General features: G+C 37.1%; 1 protein-coding gene across 1 annotated transcript in view; it reads right to left on the reverse strand.

Annotated features, from left to right (window-relative positions):
• Window positions 1-23,065, reverse strand: part of LOC113094240 (astrotactin-2-like) — a 500,635-nt gene extending 477,570 nt beyond the window's left edge. Inside the window, exon 1 of the mRNA XM_026259926.1 lies at window positions 22,703-23,065. Coding sequence (XP_026115711.1) covers window positions 22,703-23,015 — 313 coding nt within the window. The 5' untranslated portion in view covers window positions 23,016-23,065. The remainder of the gene's footprint in view (window positions 1-22,702) is intronic.
• Window positions 23,066-23,309: the final 244 nt, after the last annotated feature.

The raw sequence follows: 23,309 nt of genomic DNA on the forward strand, positions 1-23,309 counted from the left end.
TACAAACAAACAAATAAATTATGTCTAGTGATCATACATTTATTTACAGTATGCATGTTTGCAAGGTATTTGCAAGGTGGTTGCTAGAATGAAATGTCTAAACTACGAGACACTAACTGAGTCAGTTTTACTAAAAGCTTGTGCCAGTGCAAACTGTCTTTTGCAGATAAAATATTACTGTCAGGATTTACTAAAGAAGCGCAGTAAAAAATTATCCCTGAAAAGGCATGGACACAGTTATTTTCGGACCTGACCTTACTGAATATGTATTTGTAGATGTTTCCCTTTCAGATGCAAAACATATGGGAGGAGAGTATTAAAATTAATCATGCAACACGATTTACTAAAGTTTGCGCTCATCAAATTACTGGTATTATTTAATACCACCACCAAAACGCATGTCTTAAAGCAGGAATGGAAATTATGGAAATGATCTGGATGTGTCTGTGTTCTGTAATGTGTGCATTGTCCATAAATCACCCACAGAATTTTCCCCTTCCATTGGTGCTTTTATTGAATTGTGCTCTAATGCTAATTTTCTTGGTTTAATCTATTGGTTGTGATCAAAATTATGACATAAATATTACAAATTTAAAATATTCATGTTGAATTTTTATCTCATAATTCTGAAAGAAAAAAAAAAGGAAAAATTAAAAGAAAAGAACATATTACGAAAAGAGAATTGACTTTTTTGTCATAACAACGTTCCATGTCATAATTATGCCTTTTTATCTCATATTTTGGATGTTTTAGGTTTTTCATAATATTTAAAGTATGCATGTTGGCAAGGTCTGTTCTAAGCTATTGCCATCTGGGCTGTTGCTAGGTTTAAAAGTCTAAATTATATAACAACTAGTAATAACTAAGTCAATATGAGATATGAGAAAAAAAAAAAGTCAGCAGTCATTGCATTCAATGTCGAAATTATATAACAAAAAAGCCCAAATTATGAGAAAAAGTTAGGCTTTTTGTCATAATGACTTATCATAATTATTACTTTTTTTCTTATGAATGCAATGTTTTATGTCTCACAATTGTCCATTTATTTTGCATGTTGGCAGGGTATTTTCTAAGACTCTGTCAATGTGTTCTGGATGGTTGCTCGAGGGTATACAGGAAATACAGCAGGCTTGGGGTGCTGAACTGATGTCAATGAATAGCATCTTAAAACTGCTCCTCTTTCTGTGTGTAGAATACAGACAACCATCTATAGATCTATTGGGGTATTAAATGGATTGCAATGAGAACAGAGAGTAAGAAGCAGTTCAAACAATCCTATGCCCGTCCCTTGACACTCCTTCACTGAGCAAGTCACTCAGCAGTTGGTCATGTGCTCAGGAGAACCATCTGGCACATTTCACATCTTCGTTCACTGGAAAACATCCAGAAGTCATGTGAATATGAGAATGGACTCCTTTTTCTCCAGCAGAAGGATAACATTAGCATTATACACCTCAAAGTAAGTGTATAAGGAGTTAAAGTTATAACCCAGAGAGCCGGCAGTGCTTACATGATTACTGTTTGGTTACTAACAGTTCTCTGTCTTCTTCACATGCTTCAGGTTTTGGAGGACTGGAACAGTAATTAAACTGAAACTAAGTAACCAAGGATCTTTATTATTAGATATTTTTTATTTATTTATTTTTTGCCATAATTGTACTTTTTTTTCTAATGATATGACTTTGTGTCATAATTGTGACTTTTTGTCATCATTAGGACATTTGTCAAAAGACAATGTTTTTTTTTTTTTTTTTTTTTTTTTGTCAACATGTGAGAAAAAGCTCATATTTAAAATAACTAAACAGTCTTCCAGCTGTCTCATTTTGTATCTATGAAATCCTATTCTGCCACATAAAAAAAAAAAAAAAAAAAAAAAAAAAAAAAAAAAAAACTTTAGTAAAAGATAGTCATATGAAAGACTGTGACTTTAATGTCATAATTTGGATTTCTTTTCTCTCTATCATAATTCAATTATTATTATTATTATTATTATTATTATTATTTATTATTATTATTTTTGTGTGATCAACTGTTTTTATAAGTCAGTTTTTTTTTTTTTTTCATAAAATGTCAAGATGTCATGATTGTAAAGATTTATCTCATAGTTAATGTAGTATGTCACAAATTTGCCAAGGAGGGGAAGGGTAAATGTCTGAAATGGTTAAGTTCTCTTCTAAATGTGAGAGAGGATAAATTTAGAATATCTGTCTCTTGGAAAATAAAATAAAATCTCTTTCTGTCTAATCCCATTTCTGTCCAAGAGAAACAGAGTTCCTCTTCAGAAACTCGAGTTGCGTAGAAAGCGTTTTTGCATGAGCGACTCTGAATATCATGTGCAATCTGTCCAATGGAAGGGCATGACATCATGGACAGGGTGACGTGGCAACCAGGAAGCTATAAAAGCACATGCCATCAGCTTCGCATCTTTCAGCAAGTGCTGTGTGCATGTTATCAGTCTGTCTTGTGAGTCTTATTTAGTGTTGTCTATCATTATAAGCTCTATAATATGTCTAAGAGCAATACTAAGACAAGGCATTTGAAGGGTGATTTCGGATCAGGGCGATTCAGATTCTGTGTTCCTCCCTGCCTGTGCTATATTATGAAAGGGGATACACATAGTATGTGCGTGGTCTGATTGAAGCATGCTGAGTCGACTCTCGAGGTAGCCGACTGCCTGCAATGTGTACGATTGCCAATGCAGACGCTTCAATCCTGGAGGGCCCCCCTTGAAGAAGGGAGCTTTTGCCAGCATTCCTCACGGTGCTGGTTCCCGCTTCTGCCGAGGCTGCATTCGTTGGGTTTGCAGATAGATCTGCTGGAGGATATGGAGACAGGCGCATCCATGCGGTCAAGGCCACCACCTCCATGCTGGAGCCTGCCATTCTGACCTACACACCAAGGTGTTGAGATCGTGGCTCCCTGCTTGCACCCTCTGGCCTGTTCGCCAATGCTGTCAACTCAGTTGTCGACAGGCACCAGGAGGCCCGCAAACAAGTGGTGGCATTTCAGTCAAAAGAGTCAGAGAAGGCCAGTCACTCACTGTCAAACAGTTTCAGAGATTGTTGTGTCTAATGGCAGCTGCATCTGACGGGGGAAGTTGTGGCCTAGTGGTTTGACTTCTAGTTTGACTCGGGTTGTGGGTTTGAGTCTCGGGCCGACAATACCATGACTAAGGTGCCCTTGAACAAGGCACCAAACCCCAAATGCTCCCCGGGTGCCGCAGCATAAATGTTTGGAATAACGGCGTTTAAAAGAACGGCGTTAGGTAACGATGTTATTTTTTCAGTAACGCGGTAATCTAACTAATTACTTTTCCCGTCGTTACAACGCCGTTAACGTTACTGAATGTTAAATGCGGTGCGTTACTATGCATTGATTTAATAAACTATGCAATCCGAACGCACCCCTGGCTCACACAGCGAGTGAGCAGGTGGGTTAATGACGAGATAAGCGGTTGTGATTGGCTAAGGCAGAGTCATGTGTTTCATGGTAGCCAATCAGAGCCAGTGTTTTTACACACATGCCGGCACACACGGCTGCGCCAGCGGCGCCAAACACACACACACACCCACAAACACACGCAACAGCTTCACAGAGATTCGCAGCAGAGATAGCGAGTCAGGAGCAATCCGATTAAAAGTTGGCATTTTCAAGGTGAAGATATAAGCACTACTTCAAATTCATTGTGGTCAAAGGCAAAAACGTGCATGTAATGTGTACATTTAATGTGTGACACACACATCTACAGCTAGTGGCCCAAAACACTTTTCTTACAAAGATAATACTTGAAGTGCAGGATAAAACTCTTGCTGTCTGTTGACGTGCAATAAATATTGAAAGTTATGTACCTGTCTGTTCTACTCATTTCAACTGACTTGCAAAAAAAAAGTACAAATTCTCTGACATGTAGCAACTTTTTTTTTTTTTTTTTTTTTTACAGTAATGCAAATAGTTACTTTCCCTGGTAACGAGTTACTTTTATTATAGAGTAATTCAGTTACTAACTCAGTTACTTTTTGGAACAAGTAGTGAGTAACTATAACTAATTACTTTTTTAAAGTAACGTTCCCAACACTGCTGCCCACTGCTCCAGGTGTGTGTTCATGGTGTGTGTGTGTGTTTGCTGTGTGTATGCACTTTGTATGGGTTAAATGCAGAGCATGAATTCTGATTATGGGTCACCATACTTGACTGAATGTCATGTCACTTTCATTGTCATTTTTGGCCTGAGGGCTGATTTTCCCAGAGGGGGAATTCACCTTGAAATGTCAAGTGAATTTGAAATGACATGTGGAAGAAACCTTGGTTCTTGATTCAGGGCCTGGTGCTGTGAGCTACTTGTTTCCATGTAACGCTAACGACGGACCCGTCCCTCACTAGCTGGGGTGTGTTCATGAGTGGCCACCTTGCCCACGGTCTGTGGAGTGGTCGCCATCTGCTATAGCATATCAATTGTCTAGAGATGATAGCTGTGTATCGAGCTTTAAAATATTTCCTCCCAGACCTGGGAGGTCACCATGTATTGGTGCGCACCAAGCCAGGGGATTTGATACTTCACGCTGAGGTGGTGAAGCAGATATGGAGAGTTTTGGCAAAGCCTAGATGGACCTTTTTGTGACTCAGGAGACATCACTATGTCCCCTCTGGTTATCTCTAGTTCCTCTGGGACTGGAAGCTATGGTACACATTTGGCCAACGCTTTGCCTGTATACTTTTTCTGGAGTTCTGGCGAAAGTACACCGGACAGGGTTTGGCAAATAAATATTATTAGTAACCCCATTCTGGCTGGGCCGAATATGGTTCTCAGATCTGATCTCGCTCCTCGATGGCTCTCCATGGGAGATTCCGATCAGGACAGATCTACTCTCACAGGCGTAGGGTATTATAACCCACCCCCCCCCCCCAACTCTGAGTTGTGGAGACCATCCTCAAATCCAGAGCCCCCTTAATGAGTAAACTGTATGCCCTAAGGTGGAAAGTCTACACCTCATGATGCAGAGACTGCCAGCTTGACCCAGCAAACTGCCCAGTCAGTACATTTCTGGAGTTTCTACAAGCCATATTCTCTGCAGGGTTAACCCCCCCCCCCCCCCCCCCCTCCTTAAAAATTATGTGGCAGCCATGGCGGCCTACCATGTCCACCTCGGTGGCCAGTCAGTGGGCATACACCCCCTAATGACATGTTTCCTCTGCGGTGTGCTGAGGCTGAGGCCTCCAGTACGGTCCTGTGTTCCCCCCTGGGACTTGGTTGTGGTATTAGATGCTCTCTGTAAAGCTCCATTCCAGCCGATTCAAAAGATAAAAGATCAAATTCTTACTATAAAGACTTCCTTCTTGTTGGCTAGTACTTCTCCAAAGAGAGTGGGAGAGCTCATCTCAACTTTGCGCCCGGCATGGACAAAGTTTTTCTATACCCTCGAGAGGGTTATGTTCCAAAGTTCCCTCTGTCACACCACAAGTGATAGTACTGCAGGTCTTCTGCCCTCCTCCCTTCCGAGAGTCTGACCAGAAGAAGCTAATTGTATGTATTCAGCTTGAGCGCTGGACACATACGTCCACAGAGCTGCGCTGTGGAGAAAGACAGACAGACTGCTTGTGTGCTATGGTCCCCCCAAAGTAGGATTTTTCCTGCAACTAAGCAGAACCTTAGTCGTTGAATAGTTGAGGCTATCATCTGACCTATGAGTCCTCTGATCTACCCACACCTTGGGGGTCAAGGATCACTCCACACGAGGTATAGCGGCTGGTATAAGGCTTTCTTTGCAGGTGTTTCCATGTAGGACATCTGCAACGCTGTGGGATGGTACATGCCCTCCACCTTTGTGAGGTTCTATGACCTTGATATGTGAGCGACTCTGGCTATTCTGTTCTCTCACCGTAGCTGTGCCCTTCGGATACACACTAGTTAGGGATTTGGAAGTCTGGCAGTGTGGGCACCTCATTCCCCATAGTGTTTCAACGCAGCTTGAGTCCCTGAAGAGGAACGTCTCAGGTTACGCATGTAACCATGGTTCCTCGAGGGAACGAGATGCTGCGTCTCGATGCCATACTCCTGGCATCCCTGCCAGTGCTTCCTTCTCTACTCGAAGCTGATGACAGCTGCACGGCACATGCTTTTATAGCTTTCTGGTCACTACGTCACCCGGCCCGTGACGTCACGCCCTTCCATTGGACAGATTGCACACGATATTCAGAGTTGCTCACGCAAAAGGCGTTCCCCTTAGGGTTTCGAAGCAGCATCTTGTTCCCTCAAGGAACCATGGTTACATGCATAACCTGAGACATTTTCCACCACTGGCAGCATTTAAAAAATAGTGGTTTATTCTGACATTAAACATAAAACATAAAAAATTATAATAATAAAAAAAGAAATAAAAAACATCTATATATATATGTAAAACAAAACTTTGAAATATTCCATCATGTTAAGGAGGTGTTTTTCCAGTGCTGTGTTTGATGTCACAGTACAAAATGAAAGGATTGGGACTGTAAGTTTGAGAGTATGTATCTTAAATTACCGTTGGCAATGAGCTAAAATTTATTATTTTCCTGTACTTTCTTTAAACATATTTAAATTTATTTTGAAATACAATGTTTTTAATGCAAACTCCAAATTATGGACAGACAAACATGAAGAGGAAGGTCAATAGATTCATCCAAAGCCTCATTATATGCAACATAAATAATTCTAAAATAAGAGAAAAAAGTTGTTACATTTTTGTCAGTTTATTTCTCTTATTATTTCTAGTCTCATTAGTTGGACTTTTCAATGGACAGCACTTCCAGTTAACCCTGAGCAGAGACACCAAAAACCACTGTCAAGCTACTATTAAATCAGCCAGAAAAGAACAATAGATGCTCAGATCTGGCCTGTGAACCTGCTTTATCTGCCAGGTACACTAGTACTCTCACTGCTGCTGGCTGGCCTGATGGGAAATGTTTCCAGGACGTTTTATATCTCTGATGCCTTTGATGGAAGCTGAGATCCCAGCAGACATGCGAGATGAGCAGGTTGGTTTAATACAGTTACAGAGAACTTAATGATGTATGATAGCCCAGGTAAATTACAACCGCAGCGGCTGAGGAATGCCTGGGACTACCACAGAAAATAATTTTGATTCATCCATCAGTTTTTAAAAACAAAGTAAAAACACTTGTACACTAATGCAGTTATAATGGAAGCCCATGAGGGAGAGTTAAAAAAACATACATCCCTTTTTCTTTTTGATCACTTAAATTACATTTTCAGAGAAAAACAAAGCAACTTTTATTGAGATGGAGGTACTTTTTTGCAAGTGTTATTGAAGTAATTCCTGAAAAATACTGCAGGTAAACAAACAGCAATTAATGGATTATTCAATAGCTATTTCCAGTTTGCAAATCTGATTGGCTGAGCCATGATGAACGTATGATGTCAAATTAGACTAATGGCATGGAAAAAATAAGCAACTAATGCCAAATCTTAGCATTGTTTATTCTAAATAAATATTATATTTAAGTCAGAGGTATGGTATGGGTTAGTCAAATTGATTTCCCCCCCAACTTATATATATATACATATTAGGGGTGTAACGGTTCACAAAATTCACGGTTCGATACGATACACTGATGTCACGGTTCGGTTCGGTACGTTATAGATACAGCAAAATGTAAAAACATCTAAACTTTTCAGAATGCCGCAAGCGCACCGCGGGTCATGTGACAAGAACTAACCAATCAGCTTCATCCTTTTCCGTAACAACGTTGAAAGCTCAGCCAAGATGAAGGAATAGCTGATCATAGTTGTATATGGATTGCAATTTTGAAATAAATTTAGTAGCAGAGCTAGCCTACTGCAAGCGATTTTTAGAGCTGCAAATCCATTTATCCTTTGCTGAAATTTCCACGTCTTCATGGAGAGAGCAGCACGTCATTGTTGCAGCAAAGGCAGACGCCTCAGGGGCGCTTCTGGACGCCCGAGCGCTTTGGAAAGGAGGAAAAAGACGTGCCCAGCGTTTTCCACGCGTTTTAGGCGCGATATGTGAACGGCCCCTAACATATAAGTTGGTGTTTTTTTATTCTTCGGGGTGTCAGGGGCATTGCCTGTTACGTCGTGTGGGTTATTGGGCTACCTTGTTGAATGCATATCATTATATTTAACTTTTTTTTTTTTCAAATATAATTAAAGGGGGGGTGAAATGCTCGTTTTCACTCAATATCCTGTTAATCTTGAGTACCTATAGAGTAGTACTGCATCCTTCATAACTCCAAAAAGTCTTTAGTTTTATTATATTCATAAGAGAAAGATAGTCTGTACCGATTTTTCCCGTAAAAACACGACCAGCTGGAGGCGTGACGTGTGGGCGGAGATAAAGAATCACGAGCGCCAGTAGGCTTTTGCGTTAAGAGCATGTGGAAGCTGTGACATTACCATGAGGGAAAAACCATCATCCAAAACAAACCATGGCTTACAGTCAGATTCAGCCGTTTATTTATGATCCAGAATCAGACCCTGAGGCTGAAACTGAACGAGAGCAGCAGCAGCAACGACTCGCTCCGAGCAGGGCTCGAACCCGGGTCTCCGGCATGGGAGGGGACGCACTAACAAGGAGGCAGAGATATTTTAAGCAGTTTTACTCACCGCCTGCGGTTCCAACACACGATCGTGACCCTTTTTCGTTGGGATTGCATCATCCTTAAGTAATAAACGATACGCACATCCGTCGTCAAACTGGGCCTTGTTTGTAAAACAAGCATCTTCGAAATGCAGGGAACAAACAAAAACACTTGCACAACTCCGTTGATGCTCTGTAAAAATAAACTCCATCCACTGGTCCCTTAATGCTGTTTTTTTTTTTTTTGGTAATCTGTGCAGGGTTGTCTTGCCCTGGCAACCAAAAACACACTTCTTGTGTTACTTTTCGCGACGCTCTCGCTCTGATCAGTGAATCGCTCTGATCAGTGAAATGTCTGTGCTCGGCCTCGCTATACGGGAGCGTGCGCTCTTCCGGCAGAAGTGCCCTAAGGACCCATATAAGGAAATTCCGCTCCATCTAACGTCACACAGAGCCATACTCGAAAAAAACTTTCCGAAACTTGTGACAAAACGGAAGGAGTATTTTGGGAACAAAAATACTCCTTCAAACGTACAACTTAATTTTTGAAACTTTGTCCATGTTTAGCATGGGAATCCAACTCTTTAACAGTGTAAAAAACTCAGTATGCATGAAATAGCATTTCACCCCCCCTTTAATTAGTTCAACCGTTCGGTAACTTCGATAATGCGAAAGCCTCGTACCGAACGGTTCAATACGAATACGCGTATCGTTACACCCCTAATATATATATATATATATATATATATATATATATATATATATATATATATATATATATATATATATATATATATATATATATTTATTTATTTATTTATTTATTTTTCACTTATGTAGGATATGAGAAAATGCAACCAAAACAACTGAAGCAACACTGCCATAAAGAGCCACAGTGAATAGTTTATGTGGGAGTGTATTGCAATTGTTTAGTTGGTCAATATTGTAATGCCATACCCTGTAATTTATGCTCAGTACATCTCTATTAGACAACTGAACAATATCAACATGTCATCAGTATTCAGAAAAAAAAGATAAGAAAAGAAAAGAAAACATATATTCTAATGGATACCCCTTTGAACATTTTAAAACAAATATCTACTATTTATTTACCATCTTCACATGAGGCCTGAGCAAGTGTCTTTACAAAAAGAAACTAAGATATATTTTCTATTATGATTCAGTGTTTAAGGACAGAGCAGTATCAAACTTTGATTTGGTTTCTGAATAATAATAATGCATTCAAAAGCTAAAGACGTAACACACACTATTCCACACGGCAAAAATGTACAAGCACAAGCATCTGCTTGGCCGTGGAGGGAGCGAAACACAGACGGTGAAGGACGATCCAGCCCTTTGGTTCATATTCAGGCATAAATATTTCATGGCTCCTGAGCCTTTGGTAACAGAGGTTCCTTCTTTCATCGTATTTCTTCTGTCATAACGAATTCTCCCAGCTGATGGCCTCAGCTATTAAAATTTACCTCATTGTGCTTTTTCTTTTTATGCAGTTTTGTTTCTAAACAATCCAGGGACGAAAGGGCAGCTCTGTTTTTACTGAAGCACTTATATAGATGAAATCTCTGGGTACAAACAAACATTTGAAGATGTCACTTCTGCGTCTTCAGGAATCCCAGAAAATAGTCACCCTTGCGAAAAAGAAGTACACTTTAGTATGCTTTTAAAAATAGTACATATTATGAATATGATATATTTAAAAATCAAAGTGCAGTCTGAATGTAATGACACCTTATTGGATATGAATTGCAATTTCAAAAAAAAAAAAAAAAAAAAAAAAAAAAAAAATATATATATATATAATTATAATTACATATTTGTAATGATGAATAAGTTGCAATTCATTACATATACAAATTATGTTTTAATGTAATATCAAATCTTAAAATCTTAAAATATGTGCTTTAGTTACAGTTAGTTTATTTAGTATATAACTTCTTTAAAACAGACAAATGATAACAAAATAAAATAAAATAAAAATAAGGTAACTTAACATTCAAGTATAAGTACCAATTCTTATTAAATAATTACATATTAGCATACATATTAACAGCATATTTGTTGTTTATTAGTACTTTTAAAGAACATATTCTGTATGACCATATTCTACATCCAAATCCTGCTCCATACCTAAACTTAACTACTAACTATGAAAAAGTAGGAGTTTATTGAGGTAAAATTTTTAATTTATTCTTAGTTAATAGTGAGAACTGGACAGTAAAAAAAGTGTTTCCCAAATGAAAATATATGCTACATTAAAATGTTCAGATGCAGCACATGCTCCAGTAACGGCAGAAGTGAGGCTGGCCTTTGTGTGCAGAGTCAGTTTCTGCAGTGGGCTCTGTCATTACAAGTTTATCACGGCTATCATCCTGCTATCTCAGCCTTGCCAGTGCTGTCCTGCCGTGCACAGCCAGACAAACCAAATCATCCAGCGGCATCACATTTGTCATATCGTTTTCTCCATGTCCTCTAAACCTAGAATCAGATGCACAATTTCTAAGGAAACCAATCTGAACAAAAAGAAACACTCAAAAACATGTTAAATGCAGCTCAAGAGAGCATGACTGTCAGACTCCAATAGTGTCTTTGAAGTGATGGCTGGTATGTGCAATGAAATACTGCTGGACTCCCATAAGAAAACATTTGTTGTACTGAATAAAACACATTTTTCCTTTAGTTTGTCCAAAGAGCTTAAGTGAGAAAGAGGTGACTTGACACCACTGATGACATAGCACCACTGATGCCACAGCAACACAGTGAAGCTACATTCACACTTGACTTTTATTCCAGAAAATTGCCATCAAATTGCTGGAGAGCCATCTGTTTGAATGTATACCAGAGTCAGAATGCTGGAGAATCACAGCCTATTAAAGAGGGAAAGTTCACCCAGAAATGAAAACCCTGTCATCAAATACTCACCATCATGTCATTTCAAACCCACAAGAATATAGTTAATCTTTGAAACAGCAGGAAGATTTTAAAAACCTGACAGATTTATTTCCCTAATGAAAAATATATATACTACATGTATTTGAAATATTTATATGTGTGTGTGTGTGTGTGTGTGTGTTTCATTATAAAAAGTGTACTAAAAAATACATTTATATATTTATATCATCAATAAAAAATACATAACAATTGTACTTTATGTATATAATAAACTAGTATACTTAGTCTGCTAAATTGGAACAACTAATAATTTTGCACGTACTGTAATGCACTTTAATTGTGCGGAAGCACTGCTAAAGTCCAACTGAATATACTGAAGTATATTTTATTGTGATAAAGTTAAACCATTGCAAGTATACTTTCGGTGCATTTTAAATATATTGCATTTAAAGACTGATATTCTTCATCAATAGTCGCATTAAAACACAATTAATAGGCTTAATATTAAGAAATTTTAATGTGCAAAATTAGTACTCCAAATAAAGGTTATTATATTTTTTTCTTCCTATCAGTTTGTCTTTAGTGATATCTCATATGTTAATTGATTTGAACTATGAAATAATCTGCATTTTAAATATATAACTTTTTACTAGGGGTTAATTCTGCCCTAGTAAAAAAGTGAAAAATGTTTTTGGGTGACTGGACTTCCAGCCACACGTAAAAAACTGGTTTAGAGAGTGGTTAAATGCAGACTGGAAAGGTGTCTTCAGCTGCTTCTTTAAAGTTGCAATGGTTTCAGCAGTTGCTTCAGTAGAGGTTGGCAGTTCATTCCACCAAGGAGCAACAGAGAAAGTGAAGGTGTTGGAAAGTTGAGGTTTTCTAAGGAACAACAAGGTGCTTTTCATTTAGTTTTAAATATGCAAATGTAGGAGACCAGAAACACAACCTATGGTGAAGAAGTACTTTTTGAACTTTTACCTGTAAATGTGCATCAGAAGAAGTTGTGTGAATACTAGAGGATCTGCACAATGTCACAGATTGACCTATTTTATTAGAATTATATGTTGAATTATGTTTTACTCTTGTCCAGTGCAGTACAAAATCATATACATTTCATATATGCTTCTTTATAAAATATATGTTGAGCAGAGGTGTGTGTCTAGTTGACAGGTCTCTAAACCTGTTTCTCTGTAAAAAAAAAAACAAAAACAAAAAAAAAACAAGTTTATCAAAATAATATTATTAGGACTATTTTTAAATCTGCTTAAAAAAAAAAAAAAAAATCTTAAAAGCTCATGCTCATGTTTTTGTTGATTTTACTTTCAGAGAATAGTGATAAGTAAAGAACAGCACGTGGTCTTATTGAGCAGCAGGTAAATTGACAAGGACAACACTGCATCAGTGTCAGGTGAATTTAACCCACGAGGACCAGCCATTTCGGTTGGAATTGAGGAAATGAATATGAGTTTTTAGTGGGCCTTTTCTTAAAGGAAGCATAACTTTAAATACTATGATTAGAGATTTATCCATCAGTGTTAAATTCCAATATAAAAATGAAGGACATGGCTTATTGAGGAGTGGTGCTATGACTTTTTTTTTAAGTGAACAGACTCACAATTCTCACCCAGCAGATGAAAAATGATGTGTAGAAATCCCACAGACCTAAACTGAAGGACAGACATGAGTCAAATCTAGAGACTAGAAGATCAGAGAGTCATCATGACACACAACACTCAACAGTCACATCTACATGTAAGAATCTAGATTTATTTGATCTGTTGTTAAATGAGTCCTTTAAAATCTGGAAGATCTGGTTGATGAACTGATGATGTTGAGATGTTTTATTTCACAGAGCCACAGGCAGCTGTTGACCATTGGCAGTGATCTCCTTCAATGGAGAAGAATAAAGCACGTAAACTCCCTGGCTTTGAATTAGATAAAGATAAAGACTCCGGCACTGTCTGGATGGGACTGCAGAGAATGCATTACCGATGTGCATTATACAAATTCCCTGGCCAACAATGCCCAGAAGAAATCTATCAAAAGGCTGACTTGTCAGAATCGGATTTATCCAGGCGAGAGAAAAAGAAACCAAAAACGGGGCTGTGTTTTGTTTTTCTGCCGATGTTGCGATAAATGTAGAAACTGGTGGTTTCAATTTTCAAAGGGAAAAAAGAAGATGAAGAGAAAAGACTGTAAATTTAAAAAGAACAGAGGCGGGATGCTGATACAGTATCTGTAATGTTTTTAGATACTTAATTCTGTATACTTAAAAGGATAGTTCACCCCAAAATGAAAATTATGTAACTAACTTCTAACCCTCATGTTGTTCCAAAACTGTAAGATCTCCGTTCATCTTCTTTATTGTAATCTGATAGCTCTCTGACTCTGCATAGACAGCGATGCAACTGCAAATTTCCCAGGAACGTCGCAATGTGACATCAGTGGATTAACTTCAGATTTACGAAGCTATAAGAATACTTTTTGTGTGCAAAGAAATAAAAATAACATGATTTACTATCTTCCGCCATTTCCACAATGCATGTACGTAGAACGTAATCAACACAATCAGATTGTTTACATTCAGAAGAAAACGCACATATGCTAAGTGAAACAATGCTGATTACGTTGATTATGTTCTGGGGAAAGCATGCACATGCATCGTGTTTCTCTCTAAAATGACAGAAGATGAGGAGAATAATTGTTGAATAAACTGTTATTTTTGTTTTCTTTGACACAAAAAAAGTATCCTCGTAGCTTCACAACATTGAAGTTGAGCCACTGATGTCACATTAACTATTTTACAGATGCCCTGAATACCAACCCTCATCATTACAAACCCATATGGCTTTCTTTCTTCTGTGGACTCAAAAAAGGAGCATGCAAATTGTGTTGTGACAGGGTCTGGGAAATCCTTGAAAGGACAGAAAAAAATAAAAAATAAAAATTGTAAGATGAACCCTAAGTATAGGAATTATATATTTAAGCTGCATATAAAATTTCCATCTGGATTTCACAGTTTAATTTAATGTGGTAATTTAAACAGTCAAATTAAACTAAACAGGTAAGAAACAGATTTATTCAGTGATAAAAATTATTAATTCGTTTATTATTAGTTAATTGTTAAACATTCCATTTTAAGAAAATAACCATACTTTCAAACTGCATTTATTCAAATTGTTAAGAATCACATAAATTTGTTTAAATTCAATACATTTAAATAGGCTAAAAAGAATGGACATTAATAAAATATGGCTAGCTTTGCAAAAAGCAATATCCAGTTAATTAAAATATATACTAAAAGAAAGTATGCATTTAATGTAATCTAAAGTAATCCAATTTATAGGTATTTCAAGTACATTCATCTGAAATGTAGGACAAATTATGTTTTGGGTGCAGCTTTTTGTGATAAAAAGATTCAATTTAGGGGTGTAACAATTCACAAAATTCACGGTTCGGTTCGATGCGATACACTGATGTCACGGTTCGGTTCGGTTCGGTTCGGTACGTTTTAGATACAGCAAAATGTAAAAACATCTCAACTTTTCAGAATGCCGCAAGCGCACCGCGGGTCATGTGACAAGAACTAACCAATCAGCTTCATCCTTTCCCGTAACAACGTTGAAAGCTCAGCCAAGATGAAGGAACAGCTGATCATAGTTGTATATGGATTGCAATTTTGAAATAAATTTAGTAGCAGAGCTACTGCAAGCGATTTTTAGAGCTGCAAATCCATTTATCCTTTGCTGAAATTTCCGCGTCTCATGGAGAGAGCACGTCATTGTTGCTTAGCAAAGACAGACGCCTCATGAGCGCTTCTGCACAAGCGCTTTGGAAAGGAGGAGAAAGCGGCGCGACTAGCGTTTTCCACGCGTTTTCCACGCGTTTTTAGGCACGATATGTGATTGGCCCCTAAGGCGCTCGCTCACTCACTTTGCGATGAAGGCTCGTTGCAAAATGTCTAATGCATTTAACAGACCAGAAATAGAAGATCCTCCAATAACCAACAGGTCTGGTATTTGAGTGCACTTTGGATTCCCTGTAAGCTATAATGGTGATGACAGAATGAATGGTAAATAGTAAGGTCTCATATCCGCGGCTATAACGTAAATGAAGCATACCGTTCGCCGCGTTGATGTCTTTTGCCCTGTTTGAATCAGTTGGAAATGTAGGTCTAAATGCTGCGGGGATAGTTTGTTGCGTGTATGTTTCTCCTTTTTTTCGTCTTTTCCCAGATACTGACACAATAAAGTGATGTCGGCGTAAATGAGTTGACGTTTCAAGTATTCCCGCTGGTGTTTTTTTTTTTTTTTTTGTATTCCCGCTGGTGTACCCTATTGTCATGTAGCAGATGCGACATACCGTTGTTTTTTTTTATCCACCACTCTCTTGCCATCACCATTATAGCTTAAAGGGAATCCAAAGTGCACCCAAACACCAGACCTGTTGGAGGATCTTCTATTTCTGGTCTGTTAAACGCATTGGCCATTTTGCAACGAGCCTTCAGCGCGTACTGAGTGAGTGAGCGCCTGACTGAGTAGTCTAACATAAACATATAAGTTGGTGTTTTTTTTCTTCTTCGGGAGTGTCAGGGGCGTTGCCTGTTACGTCATTTGGGTTATTGGGCTACCTTGTTGAACGCATATCATTATATTTCTCTTTTTTTTTTTTCAAATATAATTAATTAGTCCAACAAACCATTCGGTACATAATGCGTACCGCCTACCGAACCGAAAGCCTCGTACCGGACGGTTCAATACGAATACGCGTATCGTTACACCCCTAATTCAACTGTATTCACTTTTGACCTACTTGGTTATGAACATTGTTGAACAAATTTCTTTCTTTTTTTTTTTTTTTTTATATATTTTTTATAGAAAAAAAGAATGTCATAGGGTTTGAAAGCACATGGACAAACATCCTGAATAACCAAACTTAAGTAAATGCTTTGATTTGTGACTCTGGACTGCTGATGTGCTTTTGAATAGCAGTTTGTTTGTCATGTGCTCCATTACGTTTAACTTCTGTCTGAAGACGTGCTTTGACTAACAACACATTTTTTACAGAATGGTACATTGCCTTTAAATGATCAAATTTCCGTTTTCCCACTGTGTTAGTATAAAACATTTGCCCCGCACAGCACTTTCCATTTTAAGATCTATCAGAGTTGCTCTTTTATTTGAGAGCCAGTATATCTCCTGTCAAATAATTTTGGTTTTAAATCCGAAGGCTGCTGCCCACAGAAAGTTTATTAAATCCATTTATAAACCTGAAGTCTTGAACGGCAGACTAGCATCCGTGATTTGTTAACATCACACCACACACACCACATGGCAAAACCAAACTGATTGTTTCACTCCTCAAAGTTGCTATAAAAGTGAAAAAGAGAGTATGCAAATGCAATAGATCTGGTGTATTTTACCATGAATAATTGAATGCAACTCTGTTGTGGGAGATCCAATCAAACAGATGCACAATTCAATGTGCATCCTTATTAAAAACACTTTATAAAGTTCACTGTGTGTGTTTTTGTTCCTTTAGTTGTAGTGCCAAAATTGTACAAACACATAATGGCACACATAATGCTGTAAATGCGCTGTAAGAGAGAAATCGAGCTGGAGTTTCTGCAGAGACAAGCAGCACTGTGAAATGCATTATACACTAATTCACTTCTATTAGTTTGTCTACACTGCATTGCACATGAACTGGAAAATACTGAATCCTGTTGACTTCTAAATTTAAGATGTGTCCAGCCACCATGGTCAAACACAAGCCAGGACACTAAAAGAATTTTACATGCAAATATTGAATTTACAGTAATGCACTTACAATGGAAGTCTATTGGGAAAGATAATAAGGGTGTGGCAGCTGAAATGTCAAAACTATATACTTGCTAAAGCACTTGCATGAATTATTGAGCAGTAATGTTGTTTGTGATCATTTCAGTCTTTTCTATTTAAAAATGTGAAGTTTAATTTGATTTTGTTACTTGCCTTTTCTTTCAAATTATTAGTGTTTTTGTTTTTTTGTTTTTTGTTTTTTTGCAAATTCCAAGAGAAATATGTGTGGTTGTGGGTGTGTGGGCAGTTATATTATGTGTTCCTGATGCACTTTAAAAATGTAAAAAAATTCTAAAATACAAATCATGTTATTTTAAAATTATTACATAGAATAATAATACTGTGTATGTATACTGTACTTATAATTTAACTGAAAGTTCCACAGTGCAGCTTAGGAGTCTTTACTGGATTAATTTTTAAAATACTGCAATTAATAATCATACTGTGTATTCCAGGTTATTCTAATTGCCCTTGCATTGAGGAGGGGAAACTAATTATTCACAAACCTCCTTCAATTAGTGTGACATTTTGAAAAGGTTAAATAAATCAATGAAATGCGTGCAAATTGTAATTGTGGCATTTTTTGGTTTTTGTCTGATAGCTGCAGTTCATCTGTGACAGCACAGAGACTGTTACAGTATATGAAACTCCTGCATAAATCATCAACTCTCACAATTTGTTTGCTGGGACTCAAATATTCTGCTTTGTTAGACTCTGCAAAGCATGAAGGACATTTCTTGTTTGATAACAGTTTGCCAAAATCATTCAATGACGCACATAAAAATCTAGAGCAATAGCTGCACATGATGGCTGTGCCACCATTCAAAACTTTGAGGTCATTAACATTTGTAAACTACAAAACATTTCATTAAGCAAGGTTAGATGTATCAAAGTTACAGTAAAGACATTTATAATGTTACAAAAGGTATATATTTCAAATCAATTCTGTCTATTTATCAAATAATCCTGAAAAAAATAAAATGTATCATGGTTTCTACAAAAAAAAAAAAAAAAAAATATCGGACAGCATGACTATTTTCAGCACTGATTATAAGAAGACATGTTTCTTAAGCAGCAAATCAGCATATTAGAATGATTTCTGAAGGATTATGTGACACTGAAGGCTGGAGTAATGATTCTGAAAATTCAGCTTTGATCACAGCAATAAATTACACTTTACAATATAATCGCATAAAAAGCAGCTATATAGTAATTGCAATAACATTTTATAGTATTACAGCTTGTCTATATTTTGATCAAATAAATGCTACCCCGGTGACCCCATCTCTACATGCCTTCTGATTCATGAATTTGATAGCAATGAGACTATCCCAAAAATTCAGCAACAATAGCAAAGTTATACTTACAAGGATCTTGTAATTGTTTGTCTGTCAGTTTTCAATTAAAAACTCAGATTAATTGATTCATTTGTATTACAATTATTTTGTTTTAAAAATGAGGTAAATACTTATTCTTATTTTTGTGTCGTTATATTGGTGCATATAAATGAAGTGATTAAAAATCATTCTTCCTCAAGTTCATTTAAAAATATCAATTAGATTGTTGCCAGATTCTTAAATTAATTTACTTGTTGCCTTGTTTTTAAATAGAATATGTTTTTCAAGCACTCTTTTCAAGTCATCCCAGACACGTACATGTCTAGATATAAATAACATTTTCCAAAGGCTGAAAAATATTGTAATATAATATTTTTTGAGCTGTATGTGCAGCACACACACACTAAGAACAGACTCATCATTTGTGTTTTCACACTTTATTTCCACGTCCGCTCTGAGAAATTCCTTGCTTAGATCGAAAAGACCAGACACAAAAAAGCAGTACAGATAAAAAAACTTTCATCTTGTAGTTTTTTAATCTTCTCCCTGTCTTTCTGAACATTCCCGAGCGCTTCAGGTAATAAATCACATCTGAGACTGGAGGTGAGCGCTTGAGCGACGGTCAGCGAAATGGTCTCTCTCACTCTCCTCGCTCTTTGTATTTCATCGGAAGCAGCTTGAAAAAGCATACTGAGGCGTAGAACACAGAAGCATTTCTGCTACCAAAAGTTTGTTGATTTTTCTCTCTAAATAAACTGAAGCAGTGCTAAAACATACATTTGAACTAAATGCAATTTGAATCATTACCATGAGGTTTGTGCTGAACAATATATATATATATATATATATATATATATATATATATATATATATATATATATATATATATATATCAAATACGCAGCAGGCCTTCAAGACTAAGTTTCCTTTTGCTGACACATCCTTTTCACTATCAATACCATCTGTTGCACATAAATCTTGATGAAAGACAAACATGAATTTATAATACAAAAGAAGCACTGTCACTTTGCCAATGATCAATATTTCCAACCATACACTTATTTTTTAGCAAGAACTGCTGATGAGGTCCGGTTGTACATCTTTATTACAGGGATTTGGATTCGCTTCTATCAAAGAGCACTTGACATATGAATCTAAACCTCTATTTTAAGAGAGCTTTCATAGGTATTTCATCACCAGAGCCCCAAAACTGTTGGCTCGCTCCCAGCTGAAAGTCCTGCCGCTGCAGTATGGATTCAGCTCAGCATGGGTCACTGGACCAAAAGGAAGCCCGAGTAAAACTAACCACCAATGAAAACCTTTTTCTAAAAAGTCCTGAAACTGTTTTGAAAGGGCTGACAGAGATGTTCTGGAAAATGTCAGCGGATCTATTAAACAGACAGAACAACAACAAAAATAATAAAAATAAATAAAAATATGCAATCTGTTATTACATTCAAGCTGATTTACGCTAGGTGTGTGTGATGAAGAAGATGACATTACTGAATTTCAAAGTACACTTTGAAAATACAAAATCCACAACATATTTTATGTATGGTGGCAAACAAATGCCCTGTTTGAGTTTTTGTCTTGTATTTTTATGCAATATAGTAATATCACATGAGCAAGCTTGCTATTCACGCATGTCAGAATGATTACAAATTCAATGCATTTACAATACTTACAATTAGTCATTTAGCAGATGCTTTTATCCAAACCGATTTAAAAATGAGCGCAATAGAAAGCAATCAAAATCAACAAAAGAGCAATAATATGCAAGTGCAATGACAAGTCTCGGTTAGTCTAACACAGTACACATAGCAATTGCACATCTCAATAAGCATGAAGTTCATATTGTGAGTCATATTTTATAGATACTATCTCCAATATCATCTTTTTTTTTTCTTTTTTTTTTTTTTTTTTGCTTCCAGAAATAGCTCTAAACAAAGCCACATAATCAGTGTACATCTCCGAGCCACACACAGTGCTGGTTCCATACTAAATGAATCCAAGTGACTGAATGATTCAATGATTAATTCAAAAAGGCAATCGCTTGCATCGTGCCTGAATGAATCAGCCATTGGCATGAACTAGTTGAATGAATCATTCAATTATTCCCTCATTAAGACATATTTAGTTTCATATGTAAAATATTATTTCATTATTTCATATTTTACCATTTAACATATATTTAAACATAAATCGCATAATATTATTTTTGTAATTGTAATTGAAGTGTAAAACTTCTGCAGTGCAAAAGTGCATTTGGAACAGTGTTATAATGCCTTATTATTCTAGCTGAATTTATTGATTAAATATAAGAATCTGACATCTTTGATAATGCATACTGTACATCTAATAAGGTTAAAAAAAATATTTAAAAAGGTAAAAATGCCCCTTGAAATCAATTTAAGGGGGGAAACATTGCCTTAATTAAAAATGTAACTGTCACTGCTGTGAATGAATCACAGTACAGAATATGAAGAGAAAAAAAAAAAAAAAAAAACCTTCAGGAGTCAGCTGACATGACATGCCTAAATTAGCCAATGAACAAACTCACAAAATATCACCCATTTGTTTCAGCAACAAAATCACAGACAAATCTCTCGCTCTCTCTTGCTCTCTCTCTCTCTCTCTGTTCCAGGAAGATTTCTGCAATGAAGTCCCGAATCTTTAGGACTAAACACAGGCCCCGTGTCTACATCCATTAATTGAGAGGACTCAAATGCTCTGCTGAACGTATATAGATTAATGTTTACACACAGCAGATATACAAATGGCTTCAGGGTATATTTAAATAGTAACGTGTATTGCATACAAATAAAGTCTGCACAACACAGAAAAAGCAGACTTGATTATATCATTTCTATGTATAGTGATAGTTCCCAGTTTTCCTCTTCCACTAGCAGTCAACATCAATATTGTGTTTGAGCATAACTGAAATTCTATATATGGGTGAAAGGGCAATGCGGTGGTCAATATAGAGCAGTTGCCATTGCTGTTATTAATTCAGTCCTGCCCACTGACTGTACTGGCATGTTTAATGATTTCTTGTTTGATATGTTATGGTACATCCATGTTAAGCACACCAGATTACCATTAAATATTAAATGGATTAACAGAAACCTTGAAAAGAATTACAAAACAGTCATTCAACGAGAGATAATTGTCATCCTGATGACCAACAAATCTGCAAATTACATTTACTAAAACATTGCTGTTTCTCTAAGACGCACAACAAGGAAAAGTTGTCATATTTAGCCAAAGAGCCTATAATTGATGCAACACATTTTTTTTTTTTCTACTGCGTATTTCTCCATAAAGCCATGAATCTTCCCCTAAAAGAACCCCAAACAAGACCATAACGTGAAGAACCAATAACAACTTTATACATGCTTAAAGAACCATGTAACCAACTAGACTGCTTGTACTGTTTGCAACCGAGATACCGTTCCATGCAATATTCTGTATGTGCAAATAATAACGCTAACAATAACTTTTAATAATAATACATGTCTTGTAATATGTTTCTTTAACTTGACCAAGATGTTAAAGGTGTTGCTGTTGTATTCCAAAATAAAATACTTGTAATCAGAGACATGCTTCTCCAGATTTTCAGCCAAAAATTCATTATACTGAAGATAATCCCCTCATCTAAAGCATGCATATTTTATACTTGATCTCTCTGAGATGTCAAACAAGAGTAATACTTTTTTTTTTTTTTTTCAGTTTCAGTTTCAATGCACCTATGAAGTCAACCTGATACTTCAACACAGTTTTGAGAGATCTCTCAGAGCTCAAGCAGAACATGAGAGTGAACATCAACTGAAGCACCTTTATCGCTTTTGAATACAGTAAGAATGGTCATTCTGATCGTGTGCTCTGGAATAAAGGTTGCTCTCTCAACGAACCCGTGTCTCTCATTCTCAGATGCGTAAGAATCAGGCAAACGCGCGGAGATCATCTGTCATCTCTCAGCTCAGCTCTACATGTGACTGACGGACGGACGGTCAAATCTCACCTAAGGTGAAGTAGGGCAGAGCCGTGTTGTCCAGATCATCCAGAACCGCGATGCGACCCGGCAGGTCAGTCCTGACGAACAGCATGAGTCTGGACTCCCCTCCGGCGAGACTCCCGGATCCCGCGCCAGTGAAGCTGAACTCATTTTCACGGAGCACGGGCAGAGTGGACACGGTCACGGTCTTCACCTCACACGGACTCTCCGCGTCGCTTCTCTTGTCCATGTCCTCGTCCAGCTTTCCACCGGCCCGGGTTCCGCTCACACGGAGCCCCAGCAGCAGCAGGAGCAAGAGTCGCGCGTCGCTCGGTGTCATTCCGCTCGCGGTGCTGCTGCGCGTGGATTGAGCGTCTCGTGTAAAGCGCAGGTGGTTTATAGCGGCGGCTGTGGTGCTGAGCGCGATCGGCAGGCGGCAGCACTAAAAGACCTAGTCATACACATTGTCATAGACACAATAACTGAAACAATAGCATTATACACAATTAAACAGTGTGTAAAATACAAAAAATAAAATAAAATAAATAAATAAATAAACAATACAAGAAAAAAGTTAACATATACACATTAAACCAAACATATTGTTAGATCATAAACAAACAATACCCTAATA

The sequence above is a fragment of the Carassius auratus genome, unplaced genomic scaffold (assembly GCF_003368295.1).
Source record: "Carassius auratus strain Wakin unplaced genomic scaffold, ASM336829v1 scaf_tig00215316, whole genome shotgun sequence".
Lineage (NCBI taxonomy): Eukaryota > Metazoa > Chordata > Actinopteri > Cypriniformes > Cyprinidae > Carassius > Carassius auratus.